Genomic DNA, 17,930 nt, shown 5'->3' on the forward strand with positions numbered 1-17,930 from the left:
ATTACTGAGATGCAGGAGGCCTGGGACCTTTGCAGGTCTCGAGGGAGGGGTTAGTGTGACCCGGGACCGAACCCATCTGTCCTCTGCCTTCTCCCCGCAGGCGCAGCGGTACCCTCCAGGCCGCTCTGTGACAGAGATGGAGGTGATGCAGTTCCTGGACCGGGGCCTGCGCCTGCAGCCCTCTGCCCAAGCTCTCATCTACTTCCGGGATTCCAGCTTCCTCAGGTACTGCTGTCGCCTCTGGGCCTCGCGGCTCGGTGGCCATATCTTCTCTCCCCGGCATTCAGAGTGTAGGAGGGAGGAGGCTGGAAGAGAGCACAGGGCTCAGAGAGCTGCCTCGTGGCACCAAATCAGCCTTGCTGCTGAAGCCAGCAGATCTCCCCACTTGTGGAGTTTCGGGGAACCACAGCCAGGTCTGATGGTTGGGGTTGAAGAGAGGCTGGGGTCTGAGCGTAGCTCCACTCTTGGGTTATCTTTGGGGGTCAGCTCTGTGCCGGATGTATGGAAATCTGACTTTACTTCTGAGTCTGAAGAGGCTGCACGTCGGATCTCAGAACTGAAGAGCTTCCTGAGCAGGCAGCAAGGGATTACCTGTCGCAGGTGAGCTAGGGGAGGTAGAGAGCCCCTGCAGGGAGAGATGTGGGGAGGGGAGCCAGGTGCAGTCTGACTCTGCTTGTGCTCACTTTGCCCACAGATACCCCTGTGAGTGGGGGGGTGTGGCAGCTGGCCGGCCCTATGCTGGGGGTCTGGAGGAGTTTGGGCAGTTGGTTCTGCAGGATGTGTGGAATATGATCCAGAAGCTTTACCTACAGGTCAGCAGGAGCACCCATGGCCAGAGGAGTGGAGAGGGGGTAGGGTGGTCTGGGTAGTCCTGGGTGGGAAGTAACTCAGTGGGGGTTCTGTGAGTTTTCAGGCCTGGGGGTCCTAAGAGCATGGAAACATTGTCAGTTACTGTCCCATTTGCCCTCAGCCTGGGGCCCAGCTGGAACAGCCAGCGTCCATTCCAGATGATGACTTGGTCCAGGCCACCTTCCAGCAGCTGCAGAACCCACCGAGTCCTGCCCGACCACACCTTCTTCGGGACATGGTGAAGCAGCTAATGCTGCACCGAGAGAGGCTGAGCCTGGTGACTGGGCAGTCAGGACAGGGCAAGACGGCCTTCCTGGTACATAATCTCAGAGCCCTGGGCAGGAGGAAGGAAAGGTTGTGTGGGCGAAGGAAGTGGGCCACATGGGGTCGTGCATGGAAAATGTGACCGTGTTTTCTCTTTGCTTTCCATGCAGGCATCTCTTGTGTCAGCCTTGAAGGCTCCTGATGGGGCCAAGGTGGCCCCCTTAGTCTTCTTCCACTTTTCAGGGGCCCGCCCAGACCAGGGTCTTGCCCTCACCCTGCTCAGACGCCTCTGTGCATATCTGCATAGCCAACTGCAAAAGCCAGGCGCCCTCCCCACCACCTACCGGTGCGTATCCCCCATTAGCCGAGCCTTGTTGATGCCACGTGACACCACCCATGTATCTCCCTCTCCTCCTGACCCCGGTCCTTACCCTGCACACACAGGGGCCTGGTATGGGAGCTCCAGCAGAGGCTGTTGCCTGAGTATGCTCAGTCCCTGAAAAGTGGCCAAACTCTGGTGCTGATAATCGATGGGGCTGACAGGTTGGTGGGTCAGCATGGGCAGCCAGTCTCAGACTGGATCCCGAAGAGCCTTCCCCCGGTGAGTGTGAGAAGGAGGTGGGGGTGGGATGCAGTAGTGGGGAAGGGGGCCTCTCCCACATTGTCCTTCTCTTTTTCCTTCTATCTCCTTCTCCTTTTGCCCAAATATCACAGCGGGTGCATATGGTACTGAGCATGTCTACTGATGCGGGCCTGCGGGAGACCCTTGAGCAGAGCCAAGGTGCCCATGTGGTGGCCCTGGGGCCTCTGGAGCCGTCTGCCCGGGCCCGGCTGGTGAGAGAAGAGCTGGCTCTGTACGGGAAGCGGCTGGAGGAGTCACCTTTTAACAACCAGGTTGGATGTAGGCCAGGGCCGGTGGGTGTGAGGACCCCGTGCAGCCCTGCTCCTTCATTTCTGAAGGAACTCTGTGCCAGGGGGAAGCTGTTGATAAGATAACTGGGAATCCTTATAATACCAGGCAGCCTTTTCCCCCTGGTGAATGGCCTCCCAGGGCCTGTCCCCGTGAGGGGAGGCGTAAGGCTGTGGTTATTGGGTGGGGTAGGCTGAACCATGGGAGCTTTCCGGAAAGAGAGGCTGGTTGGCAGAGCGGTGGAGGGAAGGGATGGCTGTGTTCTGAGGTGAGGCCATCAGGTGACGCCTGCTGGGGACTCTCAGAGGAGTCACTACCCTGCAGTGGGCTTGGCGTTCGCGGTGGAGCTCGGGGCTGAGGGCTGGCTGTGGCAGGCTCTCTGCTCCCCGCGCTGAGGCCCCTTTGTCTTGTCAGATGCGGCTACTGCTGGTGAAGCGGGGGTCCTCCCTGCCGCTCTACCTGCGCTTGGTCACCGATCACCTGAGGCTCTACACGCTCTATGAGCAGGTTGGTTGGGGACGTAAATCCTCACCCCTCATTTTCTCAGTCCTAATCCACTTCCCATTCTTCATTCAGCTTCTTTCACCCCCATCCCTCTACTTTTCCTACCCTCATCCTGCACCACCTTGCGATCACCATTCCCCATGCTCAGCTCACCCCTACCCCCTTCCTCCCCCACCCTTTCTCTTCTTTTTACATCCTTTCCCATGGTTCCTCCTGCTGCCCACTCCCCTCCCCACAATGAAAGCTGCCTCTTCTCCTCCCCGCCCACTGACTGAAGCCCAGTCTCCCTCCTCTCCCAGGTGTCTGAGAGACTCCGGACCCTGCCTGCCACTGTCCCCCTGCTGCTGCAGCACATCCTGGGCACCCTGGAGCAAGAGCATGGCCCCGATGTCCTTCCCCAAGCCTTGGCCACCCTTGAAGCCACACGTAGTGGTCAGTGGTTGGGGTGGGATGGGAGACCGAGAGCGCAGGTTGGATGACATTGGCTCATTTGGGGTCTCAGTGAGTGGCGTGAGGAGGACCAGGTGTCATGGGATGGGTATGCTGTGTGGTTTGGTGAGAGCCTCAGAGAGCCGCGGTTTTCAGGTCTGACTGTGGACCAGCTGCATGGCGTGCTGAGTGCATGGCGGATACTTCCCAGGGGGTCCAAGAGCTGGGAAGAAGCAGTGGCAGCTGGTAACAGTGGGGACCCTTACCCCATGGGCCCATTTGCCTACCTCGTCCAGAGTCTGCGCAGGTACAGCTGCCCCCAGTTGAGCTCCCACCAACCTCCTGTGCCTTCCCGTCTTTGAGCCAGGGCCCCATGTGATCCTTTATTCATCCCATCATTCCCTGGGTATAGCCCCTGACACCTGTCTCCCAGGACCCGAATGGGCTGCCACTCAATTTACCACTCTGTGGGTGGGCATGGGAGCCCACAGCTATGCCAGGTGCTCACTGACAGGCCTACTCCCCGCCTTCCTGTCCTCTTTCCCTCACATGAGGACAGTCTGCTAGGGGAGGGCCCCCTGGAGCGTGCTGGTGCCCGGCTCTGCCTCCCTGCCGGGCCCCTGAGGACAGCAGCTAAATGCCGATATGGGAAGAGGCCGGGGCTGGAGAAGACAGCACACATCCTCATTGCAGGTGATTGCAGCCCGAACTGGCCCAAACTGGCCCCAGGGCACTGAGAGTGGGGCCTGCACTTGGAGGCCAGGACCACCCACTGGTGCTCCCATTCGGCTGGCCCTCTTACCTGCCACTCCAGTGTGTGGATGGCTTTTGCTGTGACCTGTGGCATGCGATCTTTGGAGATGCTTTAGGGCTGAGCCCATCTCAATGTCTGTTCTGTGACCCACACCTGCAGCTCAACTCTGGAGGACTTGTGACCCTGATGCCTCAGGCACCTTCCGAAGTTGCCTCCCTGAGGCTCTGGCAGATCTGCCTTACCACCTGGTTAGTCTCGAGATCCCATAGGCACCTTCTCCCAAGCACTGCTTTGACTATTCTGAGACCCCAATCCCCCTTGACCACCACCACTGTCACCACTGCCATGACCCCTCCCTACCTTTCTCCGTCCAGTTTTCCTGCCCTCTCCCTCCAGGTCCTTTGTCCCAGCTCCTAGGTTGAGGTCCTGGCTGCACAGGCAGGGCCTAGAACTAGACTCTTCTTTCTCACCTGCTTCTTCACATCCTAATAAGTCCAATCTGACCTTCCCAGCTCCAGAGCGGGAACTGTGGCCTTCTTGCAAAATTCCTTACCAATCTCCATGTGGTTGCTGCACACCTGGAACTGGGTCTGCTCTCTCAGCTCCTGGAGGCCCATGCCCTCTATGGTGAGATAAGTCAGTGGCTTCTCTGAGATATTGGCCTCCTGGGTGTGTTCACGGGGGTGTGCTGGGGGTGGGGCAGGAGGTATAACGCAAAGAACAGTTAAATTTCTGTTCCCAGGCTGAAAATGCCAAGAGGGTAAGCAGGTGATTTTCAGGGGGACCTTCTGCCCAGATCTCTTAGATCAAAGGTTCTCACAGGCATAAAATTACCTGGGAACGTTGTTCAAATTGCAGATCTCTGGGTCCCCAGATTCTGGTTCCCTAGGTCCAGAGTGGGGCCTAAAGCTTTGTACTTTTAACAGGTATTCCTGAAGTAGGGCCAGAAGGCCTCAAGACTTAACATTTTAGACACATCATATGACTGTATTTGGTCCTGGGGTTAATGGGCGTCCAGGCTGGCTCCCCAGTGATGGTCTGTATCTTTTCCACAGCTTCCTCAATCCCTGCAGACAAACAAAGTCTTCCTGAGGCTGACACTGCTGTGTTTCACTTGTTCCTGAGGCAGCAGGCTCCAGTCCTCAGCCAGTACCCCCTGCTCCTGCCCCAGCAGGCAGCCAACCAGCCCCTGGACTCACCTGTTTGCCTCCAGGCCCCACAGCTTTTCCGGCGATGGCGCCTCCAGCTCACACTACGATGGCTGAATAAACCCCACACTGTGGAGGGCCAGCAGAGGTAAGGCCCATGGGCCCGGATGCTGGTAAGCTCTCCAGAGAGCAAGCTACAGCCCTTTCTGAAACTGGAGAAGAAAAGGCGGACCAGAGTCCCCATCAAGAGCAGGGGGATTCAGGCACAGGAATGCAAACGTGAATTTCCGTTCCCTTCCTTCCCTGAATTCCTCATTTCCTTCCTTTCTTCCTACTCTTTCTCTAGCTCCAGCCTGTCTCTGGCAGTTTCCTCATCCCCCACAGCAGTGGCCCTCTCCCCCAGTGGGCAAAGAGCTGCCGTGGGCACTGCCAATGGGATGGTTTACCTGTTGGACCTGAGAACCTGGCAGGTAGGACACTCAAGGTGGGCAGAGTTTGTCTCCAGAAAAAGCCTCACAGATTGCCCTGAAGACCTTAGCAAGCCAGCCCCACCTGTTATCACCCTGTTTGATTCAGCAACTTGTATTTCCCTCACATCAGATCAAAGGTTTGGTGTTAAGTCAATCACGCCTTCCACAGTATTTGCTGAGCACCTTCCATTCAAGGCTGTACTAAGGCTGTACTGTATTAAGCATTGCAAAAACACAGGGCTAGGACTTTGTCTTTGCCCACCAAGTGGTCAGTTTTGTTGAAAGATATGACATGCAAGGTGAAAAGGAACCAAAACATAGCCATGTGACGTAGACAAGAGCTGAGTGCATTGGGTACTTCCAGGAGAACATGGGACAGGCAAGGGCATGCATTCTAGTTGAGTGAAAGGCAGAGGGGAGAATGTTTCCAGGAGATTGCTGGGAATGATTGCAGCAGAAGGTTCTTAAGGGAAGGTAACAGCAGATTAGGCTGGAGAGGTGGGTCCCACAGCCACAGCCACTCCCTCTCTCTGCCTCCCACCCATATCACGCCCTACCGCCATGTATATATGCATGCATACATACAGACCCATCAGAATCTTCTGTGACTTGAGGATGCATATGGGGTTGGGAGGAGGGGAGAAGAAGTGGCCCCACTTGAACCAAGGCTTGGCCTACATCTGGAGTGGGGTGCAAAGCTTTTCACTTTTAATAAGTGCTCCTGATGTGGGACCAGAGGGCCACCCTTTCTCCAGCCCTTCTTGCCTTGGCCTCCTTTTTGGTTGGAGCTTGATGTAGCTGGACACTGGGGGTCAGGGGAATGTCCTGAGCGTGCTTCCCTGCTCGTTCTCATAGGAGGAGAAGTCTTTGGTGAGCGGCTGCGATGGGGTCTCCTGTTGCTCATTCCTCTCAGACAGGGCCCTCTTTCTCACTGCCTTTGATGGGCTTCTGGAGCTCTGGGACCTGCAGCAAAGTTGTCGGTAAGGGGCCCCTCCCCCATGTCTTGGAGTGAGGGCCTTCTCTGCTTGTTGGGAGTCCCCCGGGGCAGGGGAAAGAGGTGGGAGGTCAGGGGGTCCCAGAAGTCTAACTTTGTCTACCTGGGATAGGGTGCTCCAGACCAGTGCTCACCAGTACCAAATCACCGGCTGCTGCCTAAGCCCAGACGGTCGGCTGCTGGCCACTGTGTGCCTAGGGGGATGCCTAAAGGTAATGACCAAGGGGCAGTGGTAGTCAAAGTGGCCCTAAATGCCAAGTCAGCCCCGTGAAGTTGTTCTCTTCGTGTGGCAGAGCTGTTGACTGCTTGGCCTGGGGAAGGCCTTTCCTGCTGAGGGCAGGGGACTGGACAAGGTGGCCTCCGGAACTGAGAAGTCAGGCATCTGTCCTGGGCACTTAGCTTTCTCTCCTTCTCTCTCCTTCAGCTATGGGACACAGTCCATGGGCAGCTGGCCTTCCAGCACACGTGTCCCCGGCCCCTGAACTGTGTTGCTTTCCACCCAGAGGGGCAGGTCATAGCTGTAGGCAGCTGGGCTGGCAGCTTCAGCTTCTTCCATGTGGATGGGCTCAAAGCCACCAAGGTGAGAAGGTCCTGTGTCGCCCTGGGGGAGGAAGCCCAAGAGGGTGGGAGCTGAAGATACGGGTTGACGGACGTCCACATTCTGTTTCACTTTGGGTTTGTGTTGAGAGTAGGTCCTCACGTTCCATTTCTGCTTCCTCGTGTAGGAACTGGGAGCCCCAGGGGCCTCTGTCCGTACCTTGGCGTTCAGTGTGCCTGGGCGGGTTGTGGCTGTGGGTCGGCTGGACAGCATGGTGGAGCTGTGGTCCTGGCTCGAGGGGGCACGGCTAGCTGCCTTCCCTGCCCACCATGGCAGTGTGGCTGCTGCCGGGTTCCTGCGTGCTGGGCGCCAGTTCCTGACGGCCGGACAGGATGGCAAGGTCTGGTGGCAGAGTGCTGGTGGTAGGTTAGGAGGAGGGGGGAGGAAAGGCCTATTTGGGTGAGGGTGGAGCCTTTGTGGGGGAGAGTGTGGAGGAGCTTCGCTGGTGCAAGCTGCAGGGAGAGGGTGCAGTGTATGCATGGGCCGCCCTCAGGAGAAGAGGGGCGAGGACTTTAGGGGGAGGAGGACTTTAATGGGGGTGGCTCTCACTCTGGGGGTGGAAGTGGTCTGTCTTTAAGTCCTGTTCTTGGCCCTCAGGTTCAGGTGTGGTCTGGATCTCTAGGTCGGCCCCGGGGGTGCCTAGATTCCCTCTCTCTCCCTCCTGCCCTCTCTGTGGCTCTCAGCCCAGATGGTGATCGGGTGGCCGTTGGGTACCGAGCAGATGGCATCAGGGTCTACAAAATCACTTCAGGTACTGGAGAGGGGATGGGGTGTTTGAGCCTTTGGAAAGAGCCTCCCCACCCTGAACTCCCTTTCCACGTGTCCCGCTCTTTGTTTCTTCCACATGCTCTAGGTCCTCAGGGGGCTCAGCGTCAAGCACTAGATGTAGCAGTGTCTGCACTGGTCTGGCTAAGCCCTAAGGTGTTGGTGAGCGGTGCAGAAGACGGGTCCCTGCGAGGCTGGGCTCTCCAGGAAAGTTCCCTTCAGTCCCTCTGGCTCTTGTCCAGATACCAGAAGCCCGTGTTGGGACTGGCCACCTCCAAAGAACTCCTGGCTTCTGCTTCAGGTACTGCTGGGCAGTGGGCAGCTTCCTTTTAAATATGCTCATACCTTTCCTCCATTTATATGTGTATGTGTACAGGAAACACACGTAATTATTTTTACAACTTTCAAAGTGCTTTTAAATGCATTTCTCTTGCATCATCAGTCTGGACTGTTTCTTCTTGTTTCCAAATCCTGATTCGGGGACCTCTTTGTAATCCCTGTAATCCTCTGAGTTTCTGCCTGGGTGGAGACTTTGCTGTGTATAGGGCTGGGTTTCCCTTACGTTGAGGGGAGAGATTTTGAGGTGAAAATGCAGAGTGGTCTTAGTCCTCTCTAGGTAGGATACTTGGTCCAAGTGATAGTGGTCACTTGAGAAGAGGAGGGTCTGGAGGTGTAGCAGGGAGTTAGACAGCTGAAGAGCCAGAGCTGGGAGTGCCTGGTGTCCCTGTCCCGTGACCTCATATGATGACTGACCCTTGTCACTCAGATTGTCCACAGCCTGTGACTCGCTGTCGTCGAATATCGTGCTCACCCGTGATTGCCTTTGTCCTTGGGGTCCCGTCTCACTTCCTCTTTCAGGGACTCTTCCTTTCTCCCTCTTTCCAATGCAGAAGATTTCACAGTGCGCCTCTGGCCAAGGCAGTTGCTGACACTGGCACAGAAAGCAGAAGACTTCCCCTGTGGCACTGAGCTCCGGGAACATGAGGCTGCCGTAAGCTGCTGTAGCTTCAGCACCGATGGAGGCAGGCTGGCCACTGGGGGCAGGGACCGGGTGAGCCACGGAGGTCCTCCCACCTTGAGCCCACAGCCCCTCTGGGCCCTGGATTCCTCAACAGTCCATTTCCCGTGGCTTCTGAGGCATTTTGGTTTGCCACACCTCCTAAGCTGCTTCTGTCCACCATCCCTTCCTTGATACTCCCTTTTCCCTTAAAATTTCTTGCTGGAAATGGCCCTGATGTTCCTACCTCCCTCCTATGGTCCTGATTGCTCCCTCTCTTGGGACCTATCCAGAATCTCTTCTGCTGGGATGTGCGGATGCCCAAAGCCCCTGTTCTGATTTGCTCCTTCTCTGCTTGTCACCGTGACTGGGTCACTGGCTGTGCCTGGACCAAAGACAACCGACTGGTAAGGGAAGGGGTGGGGGTGGGCAGAGCTCAGCAGGGTTCCTGGGGGAGGACCACACTGCCCATGTCATCTTGTTTCTGACACCCATTTATAGTAATAGTAATAGCTGACATTTATTGAGCACTTAGTATGTGCCAGGCATTGAACTAAGCTCTTCATATGTCTTGCCTCACTTAGTCTTCACAACTCCCTGTAAGGCAGACAGTACTACTATCTCTTTCACAGACAAGAATCTTGAGCTCAGATAGATTAAAGAACATTTCCAAGGTCATGTAAGTGATGAGGCTGAAACACTAAATATAAGAAAGCCTACACTCTTAACAAGAATACAGAACTGTCTCCCCAACGGTTTAGGGTACCCTCCCTGCAGTTAGAGGCTACTGCTGTGATTTCTTTGGTCCTAAGGCAAAAAAAAAAACAACCCTCAAATTATGCATTCAAGATTGGTGAAGCCTAGTTTCCCAGTGCACAGTCCCCACACTTCTTAAGAAGAGATGAGAAAGGAGTGAGAATCAGTTGACTAGAGTTGTCATAGTCTGCTCTCTACCCCTGCCTTCTTGGTAGCCAGATCTTTCCTTGGCATTGCAGACTGTTCACCTTTGTCTGGGTTTGTTGACTGACAGTATGTTTTTTTTTTTTTTTAAGATTTTATTTATTTATTTGACAGAGAGAGACATAGCCAGAGCAGGAACACAAGCAGGGGGAGTGGGAGAGGGAGAAGCAGGCTTCCCGCAGAGCAGGGAGCCCGATGTGGGACTTGATCCCAGGACCCTGGGATCACGACCTGAGCTGAAGGCTGACGCTTAATGACTGAGCCACCCAGGCGCCCTGACAGTATGTTAATAACAAGGACAATAGCCACTCTTTATGCAGTGCTCAGTATGTACCAGGCAGTCCTTCATGTAGGTGTTCCAGCCCCACAGCAGCCTTATCAAATAGCTACAGTGTTATTATCCTCATTGACTGGATGAGAATCCTTATAAGGCCCAGAGAGATGAACTTGCCACAGGTCATAAAGTAAAGAATGGTGGAGCTAGGATTTGAACCCAGGACAGCCTATGTTTTTAATCACAAGCCTTAATCCACCCCCCCCCAACATTATAAACCTACTGAAATGCTGGAGGCCTGCTGATAATCCCACTCCTCTAACCTCTGACTATGCAGGTCTCCTGTTCCAGTGACGGCTCTGTGGGGCTGTGGGACCCAGAACGGCAACAGCAGCTTGGCCAGTTCCTAGGTCATCAGAGTGCTGTGAGCGCCGTGGTGGCCGTGGTGAGGAGGCGGTGCAGAGCTCACTGGGGGCCCTGGGTGGGCTAAGGAGGCTTTGGGACCCTGGGTGCATTGGGTATCTAATCTCAAAGGCAAAAGCAGTATAAAGAATGAGATGCCCGGGCCTGGATTAGAGCAGGATGAGGGTATTGAGACGGAGGGTTGGAGTGAGGGGAGGGAGAGGGCAGCTCGGTATCCGGGCCTCGTGGAGGATTGCAGTCCTGAGCCACCCAGCCTGTGTCCCTGGGTTCTCTGCACTCTTGGACATCTCCTAAGCCTTTAGTGCTCAGCCCTCACCTCAGTGGTAGGAGTCATACTCCCTACGTCCTGCTCAGTGCAACTCTGCTCTGATCCCGTGTTCTGGGGCAGGAAGAACACGTGGTGTCTGTGGGCCGAGATGGGACCTTGAAAGTGTGGGACCATCAGGGCGTGGAGCTGACGAGCATCCCTGCTCACTCGGGACCGATCAGCCACTGTGCAGCTGCCCTGGAGCCCCGGGCAGGTAGGGAAACATCAGCTCCCTTTTCTTCCCTTCTCCCCCAACCCCCACCCCCCGCTTCTCTCCTTCTTCTCACTTCATCTCTGTGCCTTATCAGCTGGGCAGCCTGGGTCAGAGCTTCTGGTGGTGACTGTTGGACTGGATGGGGCCGCACGGCTGTGGCATCCACTCTTGGTGAGTTCCCTGAAAGGACTGGGGTGGACGGAGTGGAGAGGGCAGAGGGGGACAGCCTCCTGTGGCCTTGACCCCCTGTTGTCTCACCTCCATCCTCTCCTCCTAGGTGTTTCAAACACACACCCTCCTGGGACACAGTGGCCCAATCAGTGCAGCCGCAGTTTCGGAGACCTCAGGCCTCCTGTTGACCGCCTCAGAGGATGGTTCCGTCCGGCTCTGGCAGGTCCCTGAGGAAGCAGGTGAGTGAGGCATGGAGAGAGGCAACATATGAAAGAGGGGTGTGTTACTGGGGCCATGAAGGTCAAGGGTGGCCTGATATCTCCTCTCATGTCTCAGTGGTGGTCCAGCTTCTAATGCATCACTTCCTTCCTTCTCCAGATGACACATATACACCCAGGAGTCCTGCAGCCATCACTGCTGTGGCGTGGGCCCCAGATGGTTCCGTGGCAGCGTCTGGGAATCGAACTGGGGAACTAACCCTGTGGCATGAAGCTAAGGCTGTGGCCACAGCACAGGTGAGTTGGGGCAACCTTGGTGCTTGTCTGTGTGACTTCTGCCCCAGCTGTGCGTGGACTGGTATGTTCATAGATGGCTGGGAGGGGAAAGGGGGTTAATCCTGGCTCCTCAGGAGGACTGAGATGGACTTGTTATGCTCACAAGGCTCCAGGCCACATCAGTGCTCTGGTGTGGTACTCGGCACACACCTTGATTGTTCTCAGCGCTGATGAAAAGGTCAGCGAGTGGCAAGTGGAACTGCAGGAAGGTTCAACACCCAGAAATTTCAGGTGAGATGGGGCAGCTGGGTTAATGTGATACATAGATGGTCTCCCTATACCCCGGATTTTGTGCAAATCACTCCACCTCTACTTCTGAACTAGGTCAATAGGATGTTAGTTAAGTGGGGAAAAGTCCTTGGGAAATTGTTTTTGACTCCCCAAAATAAATAATAATTATGAAGTGCTTCCTTTATGCCATAGCTCTGAGCCAGGCTGTGTGAACCAGATTGAAATTACCTTTTAATTTAGGAAGCACGGTAGAGGAATATGCACTTAAGTAAACCACCAGCAATCAGCAGAGTGATTAGTGCTGTAAGGAAGAGAGAGGTCTATATAACTCCCAGAATTTGAGAAATTTATAAAAAGAGTTGCTATTTGAGGTTGGGCTTTAAGGATGAGTAGGACTTTTCTGGACCCATAAGGGAAGGGAATGGTGTTTCAGGAAGCGGAATTGGTATTAACCAAAGGCAGGGAGGCATGAGAGTGCATGGTATATTCTGGGCACAGCTGAGTAGTTGGGTTCTTGGTGAGAGTGGGGGCAGGGGGGTGGGGGAATTGGATTGAAAAGATAAACTGGGGGCAGGCTATAGAGGGCATAGTGTTAAGGATTTTGAGAATAATTATCTACACTTTGGGAAGAGGACTCCAGTGGCAGTATGGAAGATGGACAGTAGTAGAGAGATTTTAGAGGCAGGGAGACCACCTTCATAGCATTGCTCTAGTTCAGGGAAGACATAGTGTGGGCCCCGAGCCAGGCAGGGAGATGAGAAGGAGGAATAGAGATTTAGGCATGTGTTGGCAAGTAGAATCCACAGTGCTTATTGATCAGCTGGAGGTCAGGAGGGAAGGAAAAGACAAGAAGGTAAGAGATTCCTCGTTTGAGCAGGTAAGGGGATGGTGATAATGAATACTGATAGAAGAAAAACAGAAAGAGGAAGAGAATTTGTAGGGAAGGTCATTGATTGTGTTCTGTACTTCGCTCCTGAGGAATTCATGGGGAGCCGAGGAGCCTGAGAGAGGCGGACTAAAATAGGATCTTTCTTTGCCCTTGTACCTTTTGTGAGTTGCAGTCTTCACCTGAACCGAGTTCTGCAGGAGGACTTAGGGTTCCTGACAGGTGTGGCCCTGGCTCCAGACGGTCACTCCCTCCTCTTGGCCGATGCGGGTTTGCAGTTACAGTGCATGAAGCCAGGGGATGCTCCTTCTGTAATCTGGTAGGATCCAAAAAGCTGTTTCCTCTCAGGCTACAGAAAAAGGCAAAGTGGGTTATGAACTTGGGTCTAACTTAGAACAAAACACTGGGGTCTTACAGAGAGATGTTCATGGGTTCAGCCTCTTTCTTTCTTGTAAACCAGGAGCAGCCACTGTTCAGAATGTGCTATGTTGTTGTCCACCCATCAAGACTATGGTGTGTTTGTCCTGCAGCCAGTGGAACCTGGAGGCCTTTTTTTCTTAGTAAGTCCTATGTGAGTGTGTGTTACAACATTGGTCCAGGGCCAGTACTTTTAAAACCCTGGGGCCATGATTGAGGGTAAGAGGAAGGGAAGGGCACTGGTTGCAAATTCCTTTCTCTTCTGTCAACCGGAGCAGCTCTACTTAAGAGCATTCTATAGCGGGTTTCAGCTTCCCTATAAGATTTTATTGATAAAAAAAGGATTCCAGTGTTTAAAAAAAATCATGGGAAACCATCAACGTAGAAGTTTCCTTAATTGCATTTTTTTCTCATGTCTCTCGTCTTGCCACTGCGAGTACTAGAGTCTGGAACAATATAGACACATCTCGTAGATGTTACGTTGGGTGAAAGAAGCCAGATACAAAAGAGTACTTACTACATGATTTCGTTCAAATAAAGTTAAAGAAGCAGAGCTAATATATGGTGACACAACTCAGAGTATTGTTAGCTCTGGGGGTGGGGGTGCTCTGGTATTGACTGGGAAGGGTCATGAAGGCACGTTTCTAGGGTGATGGAAATGTTCTACATGTTGACCTGGGCAGTGATTGCATGGATGTATATATATATGGAAAAGTTCTTCGAGATGTACATTTAAGATGCGTGCACTTAGGGACGCCTGGCTGGCTCAGTGGGTTAAGCGTCTGCCTTTGGCTCTGCTCATGATCCCAGGGTCCCAGGATCAAGTCCTGGGCTTCTTGCTCAGTGGGGAGCCTGCTTCTCCCTCTGCCTGCCACTCCCCCTGCTTGTGTGCTTTCTCAATCCCTCTCTCTCTGACAATAAATAAATAAAATCTTTAAAAAAAAAAGATTCACACTCTTTACTGTGTCTGAATTACAGTTAAGGAATTGAGCAGCTGAGAGCTGAAACCGTTGCTTTGGCTGGGTAGGGTCAGGTGCTATGACGAGGCTAAACAGAATGGGCCACTCTTTCGTAGAGGCAGAAGGAGTCAGGGGACTTTGAAGAGAAACTTGAGTTTCAGCTGGACTTGGAGAATCCTACTGGGACCTTCGTGTTGGTAACCCAGGCCAAACCGGAATCTGGTGAGTGGGATGGGAGGACCCACAGAGTCTGGAGATGCCTTGTAGGGAATGGTGGGTCTTATGAAGCCGGAAACCCAGCTCTAAGCTCTGTGCTTGAAATGGCAGAGTCCTCGTTTTTGTGTGCCAGCTCTGATGGGATGCTATGGAAACTCGCCAAGTGTACCCCTGAAGGAGAATGGGAGACAGGCAACCTCTGGCAGAAAACAGAAGTGCCTGAAACCCCAACTCCAGAGACAGCCTCATCTGTGAATGACGGCAGCACAGGTGGCTGGTCCCCACCCCCACGGCTGGCGACTCAGCAGCGCAGAAAGGTGAGTTGGAGGGATGGGTCACAAACAGAGGGGAGGAGACTCTCGGTCTGACAGGTGGATGCTTCCTTGACCGAGGAGGGCCCACTGAAAGCTCACCGCATCCCTTCTTCCCCTCCAAGATTCACTCGGGCTCTGTCACAGCCCTCCATGTGCTGCCTGGGTTGCTGGTGACAGCTTCAAAGGACAGAGATGTTAAACTGTGGGAGAGACCCAGTATGCAGCTGGTAAGTGTGTACGTGTGTAAGGAAGGCTAAAGGGATGCCACAGAGAGCAAACTTGGGCAAAGAATGTACAAAAGAGCAAAATTGTTTTCTCCTATCCTTGCTGTCATGTGCAACTAACCTGTTTCTAAATAAAAGGCATTGCTGCGAGAGAAAAACAAGTTAATAAGGAGGCCCTAGGCTTGTAGCCCTCATCTTGCTGTCTTTCGTTCCCCATTGTAGCTGGGTCTGTTCCAGTGCGAGGCGGCTGTCAGCTGCCTGGAACCTTGGCTGAGCCCCGGCTCTGCGCTGCAGCTTGCGGTGGGAGACACACTGGGCAACGTGTACTTTCTGTCCTGGGAGTGAAGATGCACCACCCACTTGTGCTAGAGATGCAAAGCCGGAAGATACCAGTGGCTACTTTCTTGATTAAATGTTTAAAATAAAGTGTCAGATAATCTCCAGTGCAGTCCTGCCTGTGTTCTGATGTGGATGTGGATCAAGAAGAATATGGATGTTCTCATGTTTCTTTTCTGATTTAACATCAATCCTTACTAGAACCTCAAGAAAGAGAACCAGCTCTTTAATAGATAATCTTTGAAACCAGGCTTTAGAAATCTTATGTCATTTGCTGGCCTGAGGGTCCAGAGTCGCCATTCCTGGCAGGGGGAGGAATGAGTGATGTTGGCCAGCGCTTAGTTGGAACAGAGCGCTGAAGACGTCTCACTTGGTCAAGAAAGAATAAGAGAAGAAGTGTGGGTTGGCATTGCCCCCCAGGCAGGGCATTTAGAGAGAACATTAGGTTCCTCCCATAGAAACAGCCTCTTCTGTGCAGAACTAACTGCCCCGATGAGCCGAGAAGCCAGGGCGCTGAGTAGAACCAGACTCCTGGCTTTCACAGCCTCTGACCGAAAAGCACCAGCCACTTGACTTGCACATGTTTGTCAATATAGTAATTTGCATTACTGGAAGAAACCACAGAAGTGTAGCTCTCAAATTGAAGTTCACAAAGATTAAAATGCATGGAGAGATGGAACAATCCTACCCATGGACTCACCATGGACTGTGAGCCGAATGGAGAGATGGAACAATCCTACCCATGGACTCACCATGGACTGTGATCCTTTTAAGTTCTAGAAACTTATTTTCCTGTAATTCTATCTTATGGGAGAGGAAGTTGCCTGAGGCTCTTTCTAAGGGTTAGGGAAAGGTTAAAAGTCTTCTATGTCCAAGAATTTAAGGACTTGTGTATGATAAGCCTTACAAGATTTTGTCCTAAGATGGTAGGCTTCTCTCAGAGAAATACCACTGCACTCTGATCTAGAAATGAGTTCTGAGGAATTGGGTTGTTGAGGGGTACTGAGTTTTGTTCTCACTTTGCCCTGGTAACAGGTTTTCATGGACAAATCACCTGAGGGACTTTTTCCTTTTTTTTTTTTCCTTATTTTTATCAGTGCCCCACCGTCTCCCTCAGCCAGAGGATAAATATATAAGAAATGCCATCAGCTGATGTCTTAATCATAGGTCATGCTTCTGTATTTTCTCATGTGTCTCATGCAAGGGCTCTAAAAATACCTTCTAGACCACCTCCTCCACATACCTTGTGACCAGAATCCAAATTAAGTTTATTTGAAATTTATGATTTATAATACTACCCAGAAATGCTACAGAGAACCATGGCATGGCATTATCCTAAAAGTTGCTGGTTTCAATCTTTTTGCCTTTTGCTTCCCTGAGAGCATGGGCCAAGGACAGGAGGAAGCCCTAGATGTCTGTCTTCTATGCTCTAAAAATTCTACAAAAGCACCTCATCTAAGGCTGGAGGAATGGGGATGGAGAAATTTAAGAAAAGGTTAACTTGACCTTTGCTCAATAGACTCAGCCTTGTTGGCCAGGCCCTCTTGAAGGGTTTTTTTCTGTCTTTCTTATCTTGTAGGTGTACAGCAAGGTCATAGTATAATTGCTGTGAGTGACAATTAAGAAGAGACTCTAGGTAAAAGTAAATATGTGTCCAAGGGAGTTGAAGGGAAAATTAATTTAGGTTGTAGTTTAAACATCTGAGATCGTTGTTTTTGTTTTTTTAAGATTTTATTTATTTGACAGAGAGAGAGAGCCAGAGAGCACAAGTTGGGGGGGGAAGGGGGGATGGCAGAGGGAGAGGGAGAAGCAGGCTCCCCGCTGAGCAGGGAGCCCCATGTGGGGCTCCATCCAGGACCCTGGGATCATGACCTGAGCCGAAGGCACCCGCTCAACCAACTGAGCCACCCAGGCGCCCCAATTTTGATCACTTTTAAGGGCAAGGTGGTTTTTGTTTTTTACTGTTATTTTTCCATACTCTGTTAGAAACAAGTCACTAAGCCCAGCCCCCACTTAGGAGGAGGAAGACTAAACCTCGTAGAGGGAGAGTCAGTGAAGAATTTATGCTATGTTAAAATTACCACAGTAATCGGTAAATCTTGAGGTAGGTTTTTTGAAACTATGAAAGTTATCCTGTTCCACTAATTTCAGCATTCATCCATTGATCTTGATTATAGCAATTATTCCCGAGCAGGCTCCATGCTCTGTGCAGAGTTGGATGCAGGGCTCAGTCTCACGACCCTGAGACCATGCATGACCGGAGCCGAAATTCAAGAGTCAGATGCTCAACTGACTGAGCCACCCAGGCGCCCCATTACTGTGGTTTTCTAAAGATTTATTTCCCTCAAGCCTTCTACATTAATTGAAATCCTTCTGAAAGGATTATTTATCCCTTCTTCCTCATTTTCAAAATGTATGGAGTCATTCATCCATTTCAGTCTTTCTGTGGGTTTCTCATAGATGTCCTTTATCAGGTTGAAGAAGTTCCCTTCCATTCTTTGCTGAATGTTTATCATGAAAGGGTGCTGGATTTTGCCAAATGCCTTTTCTGCATCCAATAAGATAGTCATGTGACTTTTGTCCTACACAGATGGATTTTCATATGTTGAACCAACCTCACGTTCCTTTGCTAAATCTCACTTGGTGATGGTGTATAATTCTTTTTACGTTACTGGTTTAGGCTTGGTAGCATTTTATTGCACATATGTATTCTTAAGGGACATTGGTCTAGAGTTTTCTTTCCTGGAGGTATCTTATAAGGT

The 17,930-nt window shown here is 52.3% G+C and overlaps 1 protein-coding gene across 3 annotated transcripts in view; it reads left to right on the forward strand.

The window, feature by feature from the left end:
- The window catches only part of TEP1 (telomerase associated protein 1), a 38,024-nt gene extending 22,749 nt beyond the window's left edge, over window positions 1-15,275 (forward strand). For 2 of the 3 annotated variants that reach the window (XM_088024702.1, XM_028119423.2), the window contains exons 22-56: window positions 101-225; window positions 487-600; window positions 695-812; window positions 971-1,165; window positions 1,284-1,459; window positions 1,558-1,714; window positions 1,828-2,007; window positions 2,438-2,530; window positions 2,827-2,959; window positions 3,113-3,263; window positions 3,516-3,649; window positions 3,870-3,958; window positions 4,223-4,337; window positions 4,766-5,006; window positions 5,205-5,328; window positions 6,184-6,308; window positions 6,435-6,534; window positions 6,747-6,902; window positions 7,048-7,260; window positions 7,518-7,671; window positions 7,774-7,986; window positions 8,576-8,736; window positions 8,976-9,089; window positions 10,254-10,361; window positions 10,728-10,860; window positions 10,955-11,031; window positions 11,138-11,270; window positions 11,410-11,546; window positions 11,692-11,816; window positions 12,878-13,021; window positions 13,163-13,262; window positions 14,195-14,300; window positions 14,406-14,611; window positions 14,731-14,835; window positions 15,055-15,275. In XM_088024702.1, the coding sequence (XP_087880828.1) occupies window positions 101-225; window positions 487-600; window positions 695-812; window positions 971-1,165; window positions 1,284-1,459; window positions 1,558-1,714; window positions 1,828-2,007; window positions 2,438-2,530; window positions 2,827-2,959; window positions 3,113-3,263; window positions 3,516-3,649; window positions 3,870-3,958; window positions 4,223-4,337; window positions 4,766-5,006; window positions 5,205-5,328; window positions 6,184-6,308; window positions 6,435-6,534; window positions 6,747-6,902; window positions 7,048-7,260; window positions 7,518-7,671; window positions 7,774-7,986; window positions 8,576-8,736; window positions 8,976-9,089; window positions 10,254-10,361; window positions 10,728-10,860; window positions 10,955-11,031; window positions 11,138-11,270; window positions 11,410-11,546; window positions 11,692-11,816; window positions 12,878-13,021; window positions 13,163-13,262; window positions 14,195-14,300; window positions 14,406-14,611; window positions 14,731-14,835; window positions 15,055-15,177 (4,878 nt within the window). In that variant the 3' untranslated portion in view covers window positions 15,178-15,275. Of the gene's footprint in view, window positions 1-100; window positions 226-486; window positions 601-694; window positions 813-970; window positions 1,166-1,283; window positions 1,460-1,557; window positions 1,715-1,827; window positions 2,008-2,437; window positions 2,531-2,826; window positions 2,960-3,112; window positions 3,264-3,515; window positions 3,650-3,869; window positions 3,959-4,222; window positions 4,338-4,765; window positions 5,007-5,204; window positions 5,329-6,183; window positions 6,309-6,434; window positions 6,535-6,746; window positions 6,903-7,047; window positions 7,261-7,517; window positions 7,672-7,773; window positions 7,987-8,575; window positions 8,737-8,975; window positions 9,090-10,253; window positions 10,362-10,727; window positions 10,861-10,954; window positions 11,032-11,137; window positions 11,271-11,409; window positions 11,547-11,691; window positions 11,817-12,877; window positions 13,022-13,162; window positions 13,263-14,194; window positions 14,301-14,405; window positions 14,612-14,730; window positions 14,836-15,054 lie in introns of those variants that run through there. The other variant, XR_015768540.1, reaches the window with a different exon arrangement.
- The last annotated feature ends 2,655 nt before the right edge of the window (window positions 15,276-17,930 follow it).

The sequence above is a fragment of the Eumetopias jubatus genome, unplaced genomic scaffold (genome assembly GCF_037043125.1).
Source record: "Eumetopias jubatus isolate StellerSeaLion01/CBP00866 unplaced genomic scaffold, mEumJub1_p1.0 scaffold_7, whole genome shotgun sequence".
Classification (NCBI taxonomy): domain Eukaryota; kingdom Metazoa; phylum Chordata; class Mammalia; order Carnivora; family Otariidae; genus Eumetopias; species Eumetopias jubatus.